We start from the raw sequence: 16,835 nt of genomic DNA, 5'->3' as shown, positions 1-16,835 counted from the left end.
AGTACAACATTACACATTTGTTTCCTTTCACTCTTAACAGTCTTTGGACAAGGAGTTGTTTACCTGGCTGCTGCCACTAAATGCTTATTTGAGTATTCTTGTCCAAAAACAAATGAAAGTCAATACCCCTAAGTTAGCATGTACAAATGCCATGCCCAAATCACCCCAAAGTGTCTGTGTCACGATCGTGTTGACATGAACGAGAGGACCAAGGCGCAACATGATTTGGATACATCTTCTTTTTAATAACGACGAAGATGAACACGACACACTATTATAACAATAACGAAAAAACAACAAACGATCGTGAAAACTTCAAACGTAAGTGCACACACAAACTACTTACGTTGAACTATACATATACACAAACAATGACCCACAAACAGCTAAAGCCCATGGCAGCCTTAAATATGGCTCCCAATTAGAGACAACCGAAATCAGCTGTCTCTAATTGAGAACCCATTCCGGCCACCATAGACTTTCCTAGAACTACACCCAACATAGACACAGCTAGACACATACACTCAACACCAAACCCATATACTACACCAACAACCCCTTTACCATAGAATCACCCAATACCAACAAAACACAAACATTCCCCATGTCACACCCTGACCTAACTAAAATAATAAAGAAAACAAAGAATACTAAGGCCAGGGCGTGACATAACCCCCCCCTTAAGGTGCGAACTCCGGGCGCACCATTACACAGTCTAGGGGAGGGTCTGGGTGGGCTTCCATCCATGGTGGCGGCTCCGGCTCTGGTCGTAGTCCCCACGTCACCACAGTCCCTAACCGCCTCCTTAACTTCCTCCAAATGACCCCCCTCCACATTAACCACACTGCATTAAGGGGCAGTACCAGGGTAAGGGGCAGCACCAGGCTGAGGGACTGCAGCACCGGACTGAGGGACTGCAGCTCTGGACTGAGGGACTGTAGCTCCGGACTGAGGGACTGCAGCTCCGGACTGAGGGACTGCAGCTCCGGACTGAGGGATGGCCCATGGCTGGCTGACTGATCTGGCCGCTCATGGCTGGCTGACGGATCTGGCTGCTCATGGCTGGCTGACGGATCTGGCTGCTCATGGCTGGCTGACGGATCTGGCTGCTCATGGCTAGCTGACGGATCTGGCTGCTCATGGCTAGCTGACGGATCTGGCTGCTCATGGCTAGCTGACGGATCTGGCTGCTCCTGTCTGATTGGCGGCTCTGGCAGATCCTGTCTGATTGGCGGCTCTGGCAGATCCTGTCTGGTTGGCGGCTCTGGCAGATCCTGTCTGGTTGGCGGCTCTGGCAGATCCTGTCTGGTTGGCGGCTCTGGCAGATCCTGTCTGACGGACGGCTCTAGCGGCTCCTGTCTGGCTGGCGGCTCTAGCGGCTCCTGTCTGGCGGACGGCTCAGTAGGCTCATGGCAGACGGGCGGCTTTGCAGGCTCATGGCAGACGGGCGGCTTTGCAGGCTCATTGCAGACGGATGGCTCAGATGGCGCTGGGGAGACGGATGGCTCAGATGGCGCTGGGGAGACGGATGGCTCAGATGGCGCTGGGGAGACGGATGGCTCAGATGGCGCTGGGGAGACGGATGGCTCAGATGGCGCTTGGCAGACGGGCAGTTCAGTCATCGCTGTGCAGACGGCAGACTCCTGCCGGCTGAGGCGCACTGTAGGCCTGGTGCGTGGTGCCGGGACTGGTGGCACCGGGCTGGGGACACGCATCTCAGGGCTAGTGCGGGGAGAAGGAACAGGGCATACTGGACCCTGGGGACGCACATTAGGCCTAGTGCGTGGGGCCGGAACTGGTGGTACCGGACTGGGGACACGCATCTCAGGGCTAATGCGGGGAGCAGCAACAGGATGCACAGGACTCTGGAAACGCACAAGAGGCTTAGTGCGTGGTGCCGGAATTGGTGGTACCGGGCTGGAGACACGCACCATAGGACGAGTGCGTGGAGGAGGAACAGGGCTCTGGAGACACACTGGAAGCCTGTTACGTGGTGTATGTACTGGTGGCACTGAACTGGGGCGGGGAGGTGGCGCCGGAAATACCGGACCGTGCAGGCGTATTGGCTCCCTTGAGCATTGAGCCTGACCAACCTTACCTGGTTGAATGCTCCCCGTTGCCCGACCAGTGCGGGGAGGTGGAATAACCCGCACCGGGCTATGTAGGCGAACCGGGGACACCATGCGTAAGGCTGGTGCCATGTAAACCGGCCCGAGGAAACGCACTGGTGGCCAGATATGTAGGGCCGGCTTCATGACATCCGGCTCAATACTCAATCTAGCCCTGCCAGTGCGGGGAGGTGGAATAACCCGCACCGGGCTATGCACACGTACAGGAGACACTGCGTAACACGGTGTCTGCCCGTACTCTCGCTCTCCACGGTAATTACAGGGAGTAGGCGCAGGTTTCCTACCTGACTTCGCCACTCTCCCTTTAAGCCCCCCCCAAAGAAATTTTTGGGGTTTTCCCACAGGCTTCCTACCGCTTCGTCGTGCTGCCTCCATTCGCCGGTATCCCTCCTCGCACTGCGCCAGAGAATCCCAGGCGGGCTCCGGCACTCTCCCTGGGTTGATCGCCCACCTGTCGATCTCCTCCCACGTAGTGTAGCCCAGATCCTTTGTAGGTTCCTTTTCCTGCCTCCGAGCTAGCTCCTCATATCGCCGCCTCTCTGCTTTCAATGCCTCCAGCTCAGCTTTGGGGCGGTTATATTCTCCTGGTACCTCCCGGTCTAAAATTTCCTCCCATGTCCATGAATCCTTGTATTGCTCCTGTTGCCGCTGGTCATGTTGCTTGGTCGTATATAGGTGGGTCATTCTGTCACGATCGTGTTGACATGAACGAGAGGACCAAGGCGCAACATGATTTGGATACATCTTCTTTTTAATAACGACGAAGATGAACACGACACACTATTATAACAATAACGAAAAAACAACAAACGATCGTGAAAACTTCAAACGTAAGTGCACACACAAACTACTTACGTTGAACTATACATATACACAAACAATGACCCACAAACAGCTAAAGCCCATGGCAGCCTTAAATATGGCTCCCAATTAGAGACAACCGAAATCAGCTGTCTCTAATTGAGAACCCATTCCGGCCACCATAGACTTTCCTAGAACTACGCCCAACATAGACACAGCTAGACACATACACTCAACACCAAACCCATATACTACACCAACAACCCCTTTACCATAGAATCACCCAATACCAACAAAACACAAACATTCCCCATGTCACACCCTGACCTAACTAAAATAATAAAGAAAACAAAGAATACTAAGGCCAGGGCGTGACAGTCTGACATTGATTGTTCAGCTCATTGAAGTTACTTTAAGATGATTTGTGCAGGAAATTACAGATGAAACATTAGCCTTAGGTGAGCGCCACAGCACCACCTGTTGGCTTGGATGAATCAACGGTCAAAGAGCGCTTTTAAGGCGCAAAGCACCAGGACTAACTTGAAAGTCATTTTTTCTGATCCTGCCTTTGAGAGCAGATTTTAATAAGTGAGAGAGAGCTTGGGCAAGGCACTGCTTTAAGCCCTATCCATAATGTATGAGGCCAGAGGAGATACGTGGCACAGAGCTAAAAAGGAGGAATTATCTCACCATGCACAGCGGCAGAATCCAATCTAACGTCTATTAGCTCAGGCCCGATGCTATAGGCTGAGAAGGGGCCTCCAGAAGTTTCTCAATAAATGGTCAGTAAACCATTATGGAAATGAAACGGGACAAATAAATGATACTTAACACTGAATAAAACAGGACATCTTTTGGAATGAAACGGCCCCATCTGAAGAACATTGATGTAAGAAGGCAAGGAGGTTTCACAGTGCTGTATGGCCTGTATGTTGGCACTTCTAGTGGTGTATAATAACAATATTAATATACATTTAATTGGGAGACGATGTATTTGACTTTTTCAACAAATATTACCCCAAATGATGGAATGAAATAGTTTTGGCAGGGGGAGCACACACAAGCATACATTTTTATTCTGTTGTCACGTGGAGACATGACCACACAATGTTAAAGGCACATAATTAGTCAACATTTGAGACTGAGTTAGTCCTCTCCAGTCTTCTGGTTTATCACTGTTGAGGAATTGTAGCAATCAAACCGGGAACAAGACAAAAACCTCCACAGGATCATGACACAACGCCCTGACGACTTTAGACAACCATTTTTGGAAGATCGTCCTAAGGACTACATTTTGTTTGCAGGGTCCCCTCCAGTCAAATGCTTTATCATTAAAGATGGATTGTAACAAACAACCACACAAGTACTAATTGTAGCAATTAAACCAAATGCTTCTCGTCTTCAATTGCACAGCACAGAGGAAATCAAATTCAAATCAAATCAAATGTATTTATATAGCCCTTCCCTACATCAGCTGATATCTCAAAGTGCTTTACAGAAACCCAGCTAAAAACTCCAAACAGCAAGCAATGCAGGTGTAGAAGAACGGTGGCTAGGAACAACTCCCTAGAAAGGCCAAAACCTAGGAAGAAACCTAGAGAGGAACCAGGCTATAAGGGGTGGCCAGTCCTCTTCTGGCTGTGCCGGGTGGAGATTATAACAGAACATGGCCAAGATGTTCAAATGTTCATAAATGACCAGCATGGTCAAATAATAATAATCACAGTAGTTGTCGAGGGTGCAACAAGTCAGCACCTCAGGAGTAAATGTCAGTTGGCTTTTCATAGCCGATCAATAAGAGTATCTCTACCGCTCATGCTGTCTCTAGAGAATTGAAAACAGCAGGTCTGGGACAGGTAGCACGTCCGGTGAACAGGTCAGGGTTCCATAGCCACAGCTGAACAGTTGAAACTGGAGCAGCAGCACGGCCAGGTGGACTGGGGACAGCAAGGAGCCATCATGCCAGGTAGTCCTGAGGCATGGTCCTAGGGCTTAGGTCCTCCGAGAGAGAGAAAAAAAGAGAGAATTAGAGAGAGCATACTTAAATTCACACAGGACACCGGATAAGACAGGAGAAGTACTCCAGATATAACAAACTGACCCTAGCCCCTCGACACATAAACTAATGCAGCATAAATACTGGATCCTGAGACAGGAGGGGTCAGGAGACACTGTGGCCCCATCCGATGATACCCGATGATAACAGGAAGGATATAACCCCACCCACTTTGCCAAAGCACAGCCCCCACACCACTAGAGGGATATCTTCAACCACCAACTTACCATCCTGATATAGCCCACAAAGATTTCCGCCATGGCACAACCCAAGGGGGGGGGGTCCCAGACAGGAAGATCACGTCAGTGACTCAACCCTCTCTAGTGACGAGGAGGGGTATGTGACTCAGCCCCTGTGCACCACTCAGCCCCTGTAATAAGGTTAGAGGCAGATAATCCCAGTGGAGGGGAACCGAGCAGGCAGAGACAGCAAGGGCGGTTCCTTGCTCCAGAGCCTTTCCGTTCACCTTCACACTCCTGGGCCAGACTACACTCAATCATATGACCTACTGAAGAGATGAATCTTCAGTAAAGACTTAAAGGTTGAGACCAAGTCTGCATCTCTCACATGGGTAGGCAGACCATTCCATAAAAATGGAGCTCTATAGGAGAAAGCCCTGCCTCCAGCTGTTTGCTTAGAAATTCCAGGGACAATTAGGAGGCATGCGTCTTGTGACCGTAGCGTACGTGTAGGTATGTATGGCAGGACCAAATCGGAAAGATGGATGGGAGCAAGCCCATGTAATGGTTTGTAGGTTAGCAGTCAAACCTTGAAATCAGCCCTTGTCTTAACAGGAAGCCAGTGTATGGAAGCTAGCACTGGAGTAATATGATCACATTTTTGGGTTCTAGTCAGGATTCTAGCAGCCGTTTTTAGCACTAACTGAAGTTAATTTAGTGATTTATCCGGTAGCCGGAAAGTAGAGCATTGCAGTAGTCTAACCTAGAAGTAACAAAAGCATGGATTTCTGCATAATTTTTGGACAGAAAGTTTCTGATTTTTGCAATGTTACGTAGATGGAAAAAAGCTGTCCTTGAAACAGTCTTGATATGTTTGTCAAAAGAGAGATCAGGGTCCAGATTAACCTCTACCGCTTCTCTCTCCCGGATCCGGGATCCTCCTCATCAAAAAAGCTGACCAGCATAGCCTAGCCTAACGACAGGGATATCATATAATATAATTTAATGAAATCACAAGTCCAATACAGCAAATGAAAGATAAACATCTTGTGAATCCAGCCATCATTTCCGATTTTTAAAATGTTTTACAGCGAAAACACAATATATATTTATATTAGCTAACCACAATAGCCAAACACATAATGCCATGTTTTCACCATTTTTCCACCGCATAGGTAGCTTTCACAAAACAACTTCATCAGATGACAGTCTTATCTCAAGAGATATAATACTAAAACACTTGAGTTGTGCAGACTCAGGACAACTGAGCTTTGGAGGAATACGCAGATTTAAAGAGGAGTCCGTAATTTGCTTTCTAATGATTATGATCTTTTCCTCAAAGAAGTTCATGAATTTATTACTGCTGAAGTGAAAGCCATCCTCTCTTGGGGAATGCTGCTTTTTAGTTAGCTTTGCGACAGTATCAAAAATAAATTGATTAAGTTGTAAAAATAGGATGATCGAGCAGCAGTGAGGGCTCTTCGATGCTGCACAATATTGTCTTTTCAAGCTAGACTTCCAGTTGGTGTGGCGCCATTTCCGTTCCAATTTTCTGGAAGCTTGCTTCAGAGCTCAGGTATTTTCTGTATACCAGGGAGCTAGTCTCTTATGACAAATGTTTTTAGTTTTTATGGGTGCAACTGCATCTAGGGTATTGTGCAAGGTTAAATTGAGTTCCTCAGTTAGGCGGTTAACTGATTTTTGTCCTCTGACGTCCTTGGGTAGGCAGAGGGAGTCTGGAAGGGCATCAATGAGTCTTTGGGTTGTCTGAGAATTTATAGCATGACTTTTGATGCTCCTTGGTTGGGGTCTGAGCAGATTATTGAGCAGGGTCTGAGCAGATTATTTGTTGCGATTACAAACGTAATAAAATGGTGGTCCGATAGTCCAGGATTATGAGGGAAAACATTAAGATCCACAACATTTATTCCATGGGACAAAACTAGATCCAGAGTATGACTGTGACAGTGAGTAGGTCCAGAGACATGTTGGACTAAACCCACTGAGTCGATGATGGCTCCGAAAGCCTTTTGGAGTGGGTCTGTGGACTTTTCCATGTGAATATTAAAATCACCAAAATTTGAATATTATCTGCTATGACTACAAGGTCCGATAGGAATTCAGGGAACTCAGTGAGGAACGCTGTATATGGCCCAGGAGGCCTGTAAACAATAGCTATAAAAAGTGATTGAGTAGGCTGCATAGATTTCATGACTAGAAGCTCAAAAGACGAAAACGTCGTTTTTTTTGTAAATTGACCTGCACCCAGAAATGTCATTCAATCTAGAAGTAAACAACATAGACAGTCACAGAAAAGGTTTAATCCCTTCTGCTTTAATTGTCCTATGGTTACCTTAGTGATGGAACCCCTAAGTCCCCAAGTACATTTTTGGAAGCACTTTACCTTACAGCACTACATGTCACACATACAGTCTTTCTGTGAACTAGAGGAGTACTTTTTGAAGTAATTACATATTGCCAGGCAATTATTATGGTTATTACGAGAAATAGTATTTGTGCTGCATTAAAAATAATATATTTTTGTTCATTGTCTGTATGTTTAAAAGTTATTCAATATTGGCTTTCACTTTGTTTCCAGTTCCGGTGGCATGCATTGAAACGTATTGCTTTCTCGTGGCTATATTTTGCTAAATAACTATGAATTAACAGACTTATTTTCAAATAATTGTCAACATATAACATCACATTAAGGTGTGGGACGTTTACTGTATTACAAGGAACAATTAGCAGGTCTATTTTGCTCCAGCAGCTGAGGTATTCTGTCCGTTCACAATTCACCTGTGGGAACATGGCGGCTCTCAACACCCGACAACAGAAAAAGTTGGCCACTACTATACCAGAGATTGTTCGTGAGGAAATAACCTCCGCCCTCGACTTGGAATTAAAACGGATAAATTAATCTCTTGCACTGCTCACTTCTGAAGTGGATACCTTCTCAACAAAAATGGAATGTTTGGAGACAGCAGCCAATGTGACAGAGGGGTGACTCCATGACCTGGAAACAGCGGGAGCTAAGCTAGGAAAAATCCATCTCCTAAAAATAAAACAAACACTCAAAAATAATTCCTGTAAATTCAATATGCGGGTCACAGGACTTGAAACTGCTGTGGAAGCGGACATCTCAACTTCCTTTATGAGCAATCTTTTCTATGAACTGTTTGTGCAGGAGAAGCTGGGTCCCATGTCGCTGGGGCTTCACACCAATTAATGAACAATGGACAATATAATGTGATAAGTGTCATACAAACTGGGGTTGCTTCCTTGTGAGGCTACAGCGCATTGCATCCTTATGGGCTAAACTGTTTAGGATAGAAGGCCAAACCAATATGGGCTACCACACAATTTATTTTTGTTTTTGTTGAGGGTACATTATGTTTAGGATAATTTAGACCATATTGCTAATGAGGATGGATCAGGAGCTATTGCTCCTACAGCCATCCTGTTTGACTGCTTAGGCTTGCATTTCTGTTGACTTTTCCCCCTTTTCTCTTCTTTATTTCTTCATTAGTCACCCTAGTTCATCAAGTCTGCAAACTTAAATGTAAAGGCCTGAAGGGGCAAGTAGTTACTTATTTGATGTTTTACTTGATTTATTTCTCAACTGTTCACAGGTGGGGTTTCTGGGTGGGGAACGACCAATGGGTGGGTTTCCCTGTAGCTCCTGCTTTTTGTTTCACATCCATGGGCTTATTAACATTGAAGATAACAATTACATTATTAATAATGCATTATTTTTTTTAAACAAATGCAATGCTAGCTATTCTCTCTAGGAATTTGAAAGGCCTAAAGTGTCCTATTAAACTTTCTAGTTGTCTTGATATCTTAGCAAGAAACTATGTTAATATAGCAATGCCCCAAGAAACACACCTGCTCCAAAATGACTCACATAGAACCATTTGCACAAACTAGATGTTTTGTCATCAGCTCCAAACAAAACTAAAGGTGTAATCATAAGATACATAAGAATTTCAAAATTACCATCTTGGGTAAAGGCGAAGACCAAGAAGGCAGAACTATCACTTTCCTTAAATGTATACATAATGGAAAGAAAACAGCCTTTATTTATATGTACGCTCCAAATTCATATGATCCTATGAATTTCTGTAGTTCAATGGTTCCCATGGCTACCCCTTTTGGCTATTGAGATAAAATGCATAGTGTGGTTTCATTTATATAGCAAGGAATAAAAAAAAGGAAAGACGTAGAAGGACTATTTCCATGCACTAGCATTTCGCCACATCCTATATTGGTTTAGACATAATTCTTATGCCCCCTGGCTGAGTATATATAAAAATGGTGTCTCCTATTGCCTTGGAAGAGGGGATCTTCACCAAATATCCCCTAAACTATTTAAACTACTCTTTGGTCCCATTATTGCTCACACAATTTCTATTTGTTTTAAAATTGAAAAACTATGTAACTGTAAATCAAAATGGCATGCCGATACTCCAATATTTCACAATAATGCCTTGCGATCTGGAGGGCGGCCTTTTGCATCCCCGCTAATGGTCCAAATGTGGGATCTGTACCCTTACCGACATCATGGACAGCAGTGGTTTGAAAACATTCCAACATACACATTATCACAAAACTCATTTTTTTAATATTTAGAACATCTGTGACAAATTGTATTGAGTAGGTTCTGTCCAATGGACAAATTCTGAGGATTTATTCTCAAACTGTTATACTAGTCATTGTGCCATATCAATAAAGTTACCTTAGTGTAAACATATAAATAAGAACAATTTAAACCTTACCAAAATATAATATTTAGTAAGGAAGGGGGAGCTGTACAGTTTATGATGACGGTAAGGAATCAGGAAAAGTGGAAAAATAAAGAAGCAGACAGTGGATGAATAAAAGAGAGATAAAAAAAAGAATCAGTCCTAATAATAGTTTAAAAAAGAAGAGAGCCATTAGAGAAAAGAGAAGGAAATTAAGTTAATTTAGCTTCAAGTAAATCACGCCGCAAGTCATTCTATCTCCCTTCCTACTTTGACAGTGCGATTCAATTTGTTAAAAGTTTTAGGAAATGCAAATACCCAATCCTAAATGTCAGAGTTTGGGGGTGACGGCAGGAGAAGGGAGGGGAGGGGTTGACAAAAGCACATGCCTTATTTATGTCAGACAGTGATTAGATTAATACTCATTAGACACTATCTGTGTCTGCCTCCTTCCTGTCCCCCTGGGCGCCACGACAACGGGAGCCATGGCAATTAAAACCAGGATGCTGTCATCCTTCATCACTGTGCCATGGTTTTTGCCCCTGGAAACCATTTCTGATATCATTTGTAGTCTTCGTTCTTTACCCCTCCTCCTCCGCCCCACTATTCCCTGCGTGGTGCAGCATACATGAGTGTGTACGGATGAAAACGAAATGTTTGACAACAGACCAGTCAGATGTAGGATTTAAACTCATCACAGTGATCTCTCTCCTCTCTCTCTCCCCCTTCTCTTCTCTCTCTTACTCTCTCCCCTCTTCTCTTCTCTTCTCTTCAAATCAAATTTATTTATATAGCCCTTCTTACATCAGCTGATATATCAAAGTGCTGTACAGAAACCCAGCCTAAAACCCCAAACAGCAAGCAATGCAGGTGTAGAAGCACGGGGGCTAGGAAAAACTCCCTAGAAAGGCCAAAACCTAGGAAGAAACCTAGAGAGGAACCAAGCTATGAGGGATGGCCAATCCTCTTCTGGCTGTGCCGGGTGGAGATTATAACAGAACATGGCCAAGATGTTCAAATGTTCATAAATGACCCGCATGGTCAAATAATAATAATCACAGTGAACAGGTCAGGTTTCCATAGCAGCAGGCAGAACAGTTGAAACTGGAGCAGCAACACGGCCAGGTGGACTGGGGACAACAAGGAGTCATCATGCCAGGTAGTCCTGAGGCATGGTCCTAGGGCTCAGGTCCTCCGAGAGAGAGAAAGAGAGAATTAGAGAGAGCATACTTAAATTCACACAGGACACAGGGTTAGACAGGAGCAATACTCCAGATATAACAGACTGACCCTAGCCTCCCGACACATAACCTACTAAACTTCTCTTCTCTTCTCTCTCTCTTACTCTCTTCCTGCACAGGTTATATTAGTTTGCTGTTAACCTAATCAGATTTCCCCAATTCAACTACCTCCAATGTTAATTGCTGTTTTAATGTGCCAAACAAATAGGTTCAGTCCCATTACCCTAAATGTACCAACAGACAATGTATATGCTTGTATGCATGTATATTCAGTTTTCACAGAACTTAAATAATTGCCACGGTTTGCCGTTGAGTACCGTAATTGCTGGACTATTAAGCGCACCTGAATATAAGCCGCACCCACTGAATTTAAAAAAAAAATGTATTTTGTACATAAATAAGCCACACGTGTCTATAAGCCGCAGGTGCCTACCGGTACATTGAAACAAATTAACTTTACACAGCCTTTAAACGAAACACGGCTTGTAACAAAAATAAATAGGCTTTAACGAAACACGTCTTTTAACAAAAATAAATAGGCTTTAACGAAACAGGCTTGTAACATTTTTTTTTTTTAAATAGCAGTAAACAGTAGCCTACCAAGAAAGTCCTTGGTCACTATCTTCCTCCTGTGCACTGAAACCACTGAAGTCATCTCCTTTGGTGTCGGAGTTGAATAGCCTCAGAATTGCTTCATCCGATGTTGGATCGTTTTCATTGTGCTCTCCTCACTTTCATCCGGAGGCAAATTCCCCGCTGAGCTTATGCTGCCCTCTTCAATACGCAGCAGCTCCACGCTGTCAGGACCCACTGGCAGACTTGACCATAAGTCGCTCTTCGCATGCAGCCCGTTTTAGTGAAGGATTTCTCCCCACTTGTCATCCAATCCATTTTCTAGTTCGGGCCATCTGCTTTTCTTTCCTCTGAAAGCTTTTGTTGTCTTTTTGCACTAAGTCAGTTTCTCACGCTGCTGTTTCCAACGTCTTACCATCGACTCATTAAGGCCAAGCTCCCGTGCAGAAGCTCTATTTCCTTTTCAAACAGCCAGATCGATCGCCTTCAAATTGAAAGCTGCATCATATGCATTTCTCCGTGTCTTTGCCATGATGAGGGTGACAAAATGACTACCGTAATCAGAATGATGGAAAGTTTGAGCGCGCTCGATTTACTTCACATTATGTGACGGTGCTCAGTTTTTTGGCGGCATGAATTTGTGAAAGCGGGAAAAATCCATAAATTAGCCGCTTCATTGTATAAAGCGCAAGGTTCATAGCGTGGGAAAAAAGTAGCGGCTTATAGTCCGGAAATTACGGTATGTGTACTGTAATACATACGCATGATGTATTGATTGCGATGACCAAAACATAATTAGGGATTTAAAAAAATCCCCAGTGTATTTACCACCACACAACTCCAACGTTGCTATCATCATTATTAAAATGGACTTTTCTCAAACGCTCTTTTGATCCATTCTGGCTGTCTTTTGGTGCTACATTAACTATGGGTTACGATCATTATGATAAAAGGAGGGTAACAGGCCCATCTTCTTCTGAATACATTTTTTTAAAACTTCACAATGTCATTGTTCACAATGACGAGGAAGGAAGGAAACATTCTGCTCTCTCTGAGGCAGCTTTAATTATTCCTGTCTTCAGGCCATGCCTTCCCCTCTGCTTTGGAAAAGACAAAACTCTGATCTCTCTGGTCTTGAAATACTGCAAAATGGCTGCCGTGTTGCTTGTGTTTGTTGTTGTCTTGGATCCTCTCTCTTTGCACCCTAATTAACTTGGTGGTGTGGCAGTGTGGAGTTCTCTGCTGACGCTTCTTCTAGTTTTTTAATCCTTTCTCTCGATTCACTGTCTTCCACTGTCTGCACTCTGCCTCCACCCTTTACCCCCATCTGAAGACACAGCAGTCCCACTGCCAGTCCCGTTGGGGCTGTGACGCATGTTCTCTTATCTCCTGTGTTCTCAGGCAACAGTGAGGGAGAAGGAAGGGAGAGGAGATGGAGGAAGGTGAGGAGGTGGTGGTGTGGGCACACATGGGCAGCAGGAGGCCACCATGGGTAACCGCCTAACCGAAAACAAATAGACTGTGGCCTGACAAGCTGCTATGGCACTTGCCTGCCTTTTGTGGCTGTCCGATGTGTCACGTGGATGGAATACTGCCGCTAAAACGTCCCCCACGCACCCGTCGCCCTGTCATTTTATCTCGTCCCTTCCCTGTTCTCAGTCACCATCAGCTCTCTGCCATCTGTCATAGAGCCAGCTATGGCCCAAACTGTGACACGTCTCCTACAACAACACCATTATCGCCTCCTGTCCACTGCGGTCCATAAGAAGTATGTTCTCTTCCCCGTGCCTCAGACTGGCAGCTCTTCACAGCATTACTGTTTGGGACTCAAATCAATTGAACCCAATTACAATATTTACGCAGTTAGTGGCATAATCTTAGACCTATCTCATAACAAATACATCATACATATTTTGTCACCTAACTAATATGTCAGCTACAATGGCTACAACGTTGCCATAACTACAATGGTTAAATGTAACTGTTTTACAACAAAGATTGTAATGAGACTATGTTGATAATTGATTAGTTGATTCAATAATAGTTGTTGCATAGCAGATAGCAGCTTGTAATTTATACAAGTTCAGTTGCTATGATCTGGTCACAATTGCGGCTGGATTGAAGAGGTCTTAAAGTAATATACCCACTTTAGGACAAACATTTTACTCAACCTTTAAATTCTCAACTAAACCATGTTCGAAAATATTTTCTTGGAAACATTCAACAGGGATTATGGGTAAACAAGCATTTGTGCAAATGAAAGCACATAATTTAAAGGGAATGCTCAGACAAAAGGAAAAATCCCATTCTAAATGAAACCCACCACAATACAGTAAATAAAAAAGGACAGCCAATTCCAAACAAGAGGTGGCCTTAAGCACTGTATGGGAATCCTGGACATTCATAAAAGCTTAAATGTGCTTTGTTGGTTTTACTTCATTTGTAGTTGGCCGTCTTAGGCACCCTTAAGTCACTGCCAGTGATTCCCCCTTCAAGAGTGAATTAGGTTTAAAGGCAGAGGCTCAGTCCTTGTCAATAGTCATTAGCCTTGGACTTTGGCCCTGGATGAGGACCTGGCTGCCGCTGCTGTCAAGCTCAATACCAGACTGTCACACTGCCAAGCCACTTTTTACCTCCGTCAACACAAATGGCAACATCGGAAAGGCGTTCAGAGAGTTGAGACTTTCCTTCTCTCCTAGTGACCACCACAAAAAATGTCCAATCTAACAGGGATTTAGCCTACAAGTTGTTTCCAACTGATAGAAAGCCTCCACAAAACACACATTTATGTTTTGACAGGGATTTAGCCTGCAAGTTATTTTGAAATCTTTTAGATGGGTGCCAAAACATGGGAGATATATTCTGGGTCTGGACACCACCCCCTGCAACTGGATCCTGAACATCCTGATGGGCAGACCACAGGCTGTGAGGATTGGCAACAACACCTCCTCCACACTGTCCTTTAACACAGATGAGTCAAAAGAGTTAGTCCAGGTAGCTATTTGGTTAACTATTTAGCAGTCTTATGGCTTGGGGGTAGAAGCTGTTCACGGTCCTGTTGGTAACAGACGTTGTGCATCAGTACAGCTTGTTGTGCGGTAACAGAGAGAACAGTCTATGACTTGGGCGGCTGGAGTCTATGGCAGTTTTTAGGGCTTTCTTCTGACAACGTTTGGTATAGAGGTCCTGGATGGCAGGGAGCTTGGCCCCATTGATATACTGGGTGGTACGCATTACCCTCTGTGGCGCTTTGCGTCGGATGCCAAGCAGTTGCCATACCGAGCGGTGATGCAGCCAGTCAAGATGCTCTTAAGGGGGCAGATGTAGATCTTTTTGAGGATCTGAGAGCCCACGCAAAATCTTTTCAGTCTCCTGAGGGGGGAGAGGTGTTGTTGTGGCCTCTTCATGACTGTGTTGGTGTGTGTGGACCATGCTAATTCCTTAGTGATGTGGACACTGAGGAACTTGAAGCTCTCCACCAGCTCCACTACAGCCCCGTCGAAGTGAATGGGGGTGTGCTCAGCCCTCCATTTCCTGTAGTCCACGATCAACTCCTTAAATCCTTTGTCATGCTGACATTGAGGGAGAGGTTGTTCTCTTGGCACCACCCTGCCAGGTCTCTGACCTCCTCCCTATAGCCTGTCTCAGGCGGTGGCCCGTTCCTGTAGGTTCATGCTCTACAACATCCGCAGAGTACGACCCTGCCTCACACAGGAAGCGGCGCAGGTCCTAATCCAGGCACTTGTCATCTCCCGTCTGGATTACTGCAACTCGCTGTTGGCTGGGCTCCCTGCCTGTGCCATTAAACCCCTACAACTCATCCAGAACGCCGCAGCCCGTCTGGTGTTCAACCTTCCCAAGTTCTCTCACGTCACCCCGCTCCTCCGCTCTCTCCACTGGCTTCCAGTTGAAGCTCGCATCCGCTACAAGACCATGGTGCTTGCCTACGGAGCTGTGAGGGGAACGGCACCTCAGTACCTCCAGGCTCTGATCAGGCCCTACACCCAAACAAGGGCACTGCGTTCATCCACCTCTGGCCTGCTCGCCTCCCTACCACTGAGGAAGTATAGTTCCCGCTCAGCCCAGTCAAAACTGTTCGCTGCTCTGGCACCCCAATGGTGGAACAAACTCCCTCACGACGCCAGGACAGCGGAGTCAATCACCACCTTCCGGAGACACCTGAAACCCCACCTCTTTAAGGAATACCTAGGATAGGACAAAGTAATCCTTTTGACCCCCCCCCCCTTAAAAGATTTAGATGCACTATTGTAAAGTGGTTGTTCCACTGGATATCATAAGGTGAATGCACCAATTTGTAAGTCGCTCTGGATAAGAGCGTCTGCTAAATGACTTAAATGTAAATGTAATGTAAATGTCTCACTGTCGTCGGTGATCAGGCCTACCACTGCCGTGTCGTCAGAAAATGTAATGATGATGTTGGAGTCATGCGCAACCAGGGAAAAACACATTGAGACCTAGGTCTCATTTGAAAATGTGCGCTGGGAACAATACAGAAAATAAAATTGAATAGATAGCAAATATTATATACACAATAAACAATAAAACAAAATAAACATATTTATCAACAAAAGATTCCCTAGACATTCTCCAAGTCTGACCCAGAGACAACAAAACATCAAAATGAATCGTTACTTGGAGATTTTTCCACAAGATAGGAGCCTGGTAGGAAAAGGCAGATTTACCCAACTCTTTGGATACACAAATGAAGTGCGCTGTGAAAAATTGTGTCCAAGGGCTTCAAAACACTAGTGGCTGCATTCATGCACAGTATCTGTCAAAAGTTGGGACACACCCACTCACTCTTTATTTTTACTATTTTCTACACTGTAGAATAAAAGTGAAGACATCAAAACTATGAAATAACAAACATGGAATCATGTAGTAATCAAAATATATTTTATATTTGAGATTCTTAAAAGGAGCCATCCTTTGCCTTGATGACAACTTTGCACACACTTGGCATTCTCTCAAGCAGCTTCAGTAGGTTCATCGTAATCGTAGGTAATCCATTTTATTTTTCAATGATTGCATGTTAGCAAGTAGAATTGATGGCAATGGGAGTTTACTCGCTCGCCTACAGATTCTCAAAA

The 16,835-nt window shown here is 44.8% G+C and overlaps 1 protein-coding gene across 1 annotated transcript; it reads right to left on the bottom strand.

Moving 5' to 3' along the window:
- Positions 1-221: 221 nt before the first annotated feature.
- Positions 222-13,432, bottom strand: LOC129815319 (uncharacterized). The gene is made up of 2 exons (XM_055869023.1): positions 11,752-13,432; positions 222-11,102 (listed from the first exon to the last, which is right to left on the bottom strand). The coding sequence occupies exon 2, from the start codon at positions 2,871-2,873 to the stop codon at positions 681-683; it is 2,193 nt and encodes a 730-aa protein (XP_055724998.1). The 5' UTR covers positions 2,874-11,102; positions 11,752-13,432; the 3' UTR covers positions 222-680.
- Between the last annotated feature and the right edge of the window lie 3,403 nt (positions 13,433-16,835).

Source organism: Salvelinus fontinalis, chromosome 18, assembly GCF_029448725.1.
Source record: "Salvelinus fontinalis isolate EN_2023a chromosome 18, ASM2944872v1, whole genome shotgun sequence".
Lineage (NCBI taxonomy): Eukaryota > Metazoa > Chordata > Actinopteri > Salmoniformes > Salmonidae > Salvelinus > Salvelinus fontinalis.
Note: the sequence above shows the minus strand (reverse complement) of the source record. Positions and strands in the feature narration are given on the sequence as shown.

Excerpts from the sequence above, each read along its gene's own strand:
- LOC129815319 (XM_055869023.1), bottom strand. The coding sequence starts at position 2,873 with ATGTATCCAAATCATGTTGCGCCTTGGTCCTCTCGTTCATGTCAACAC.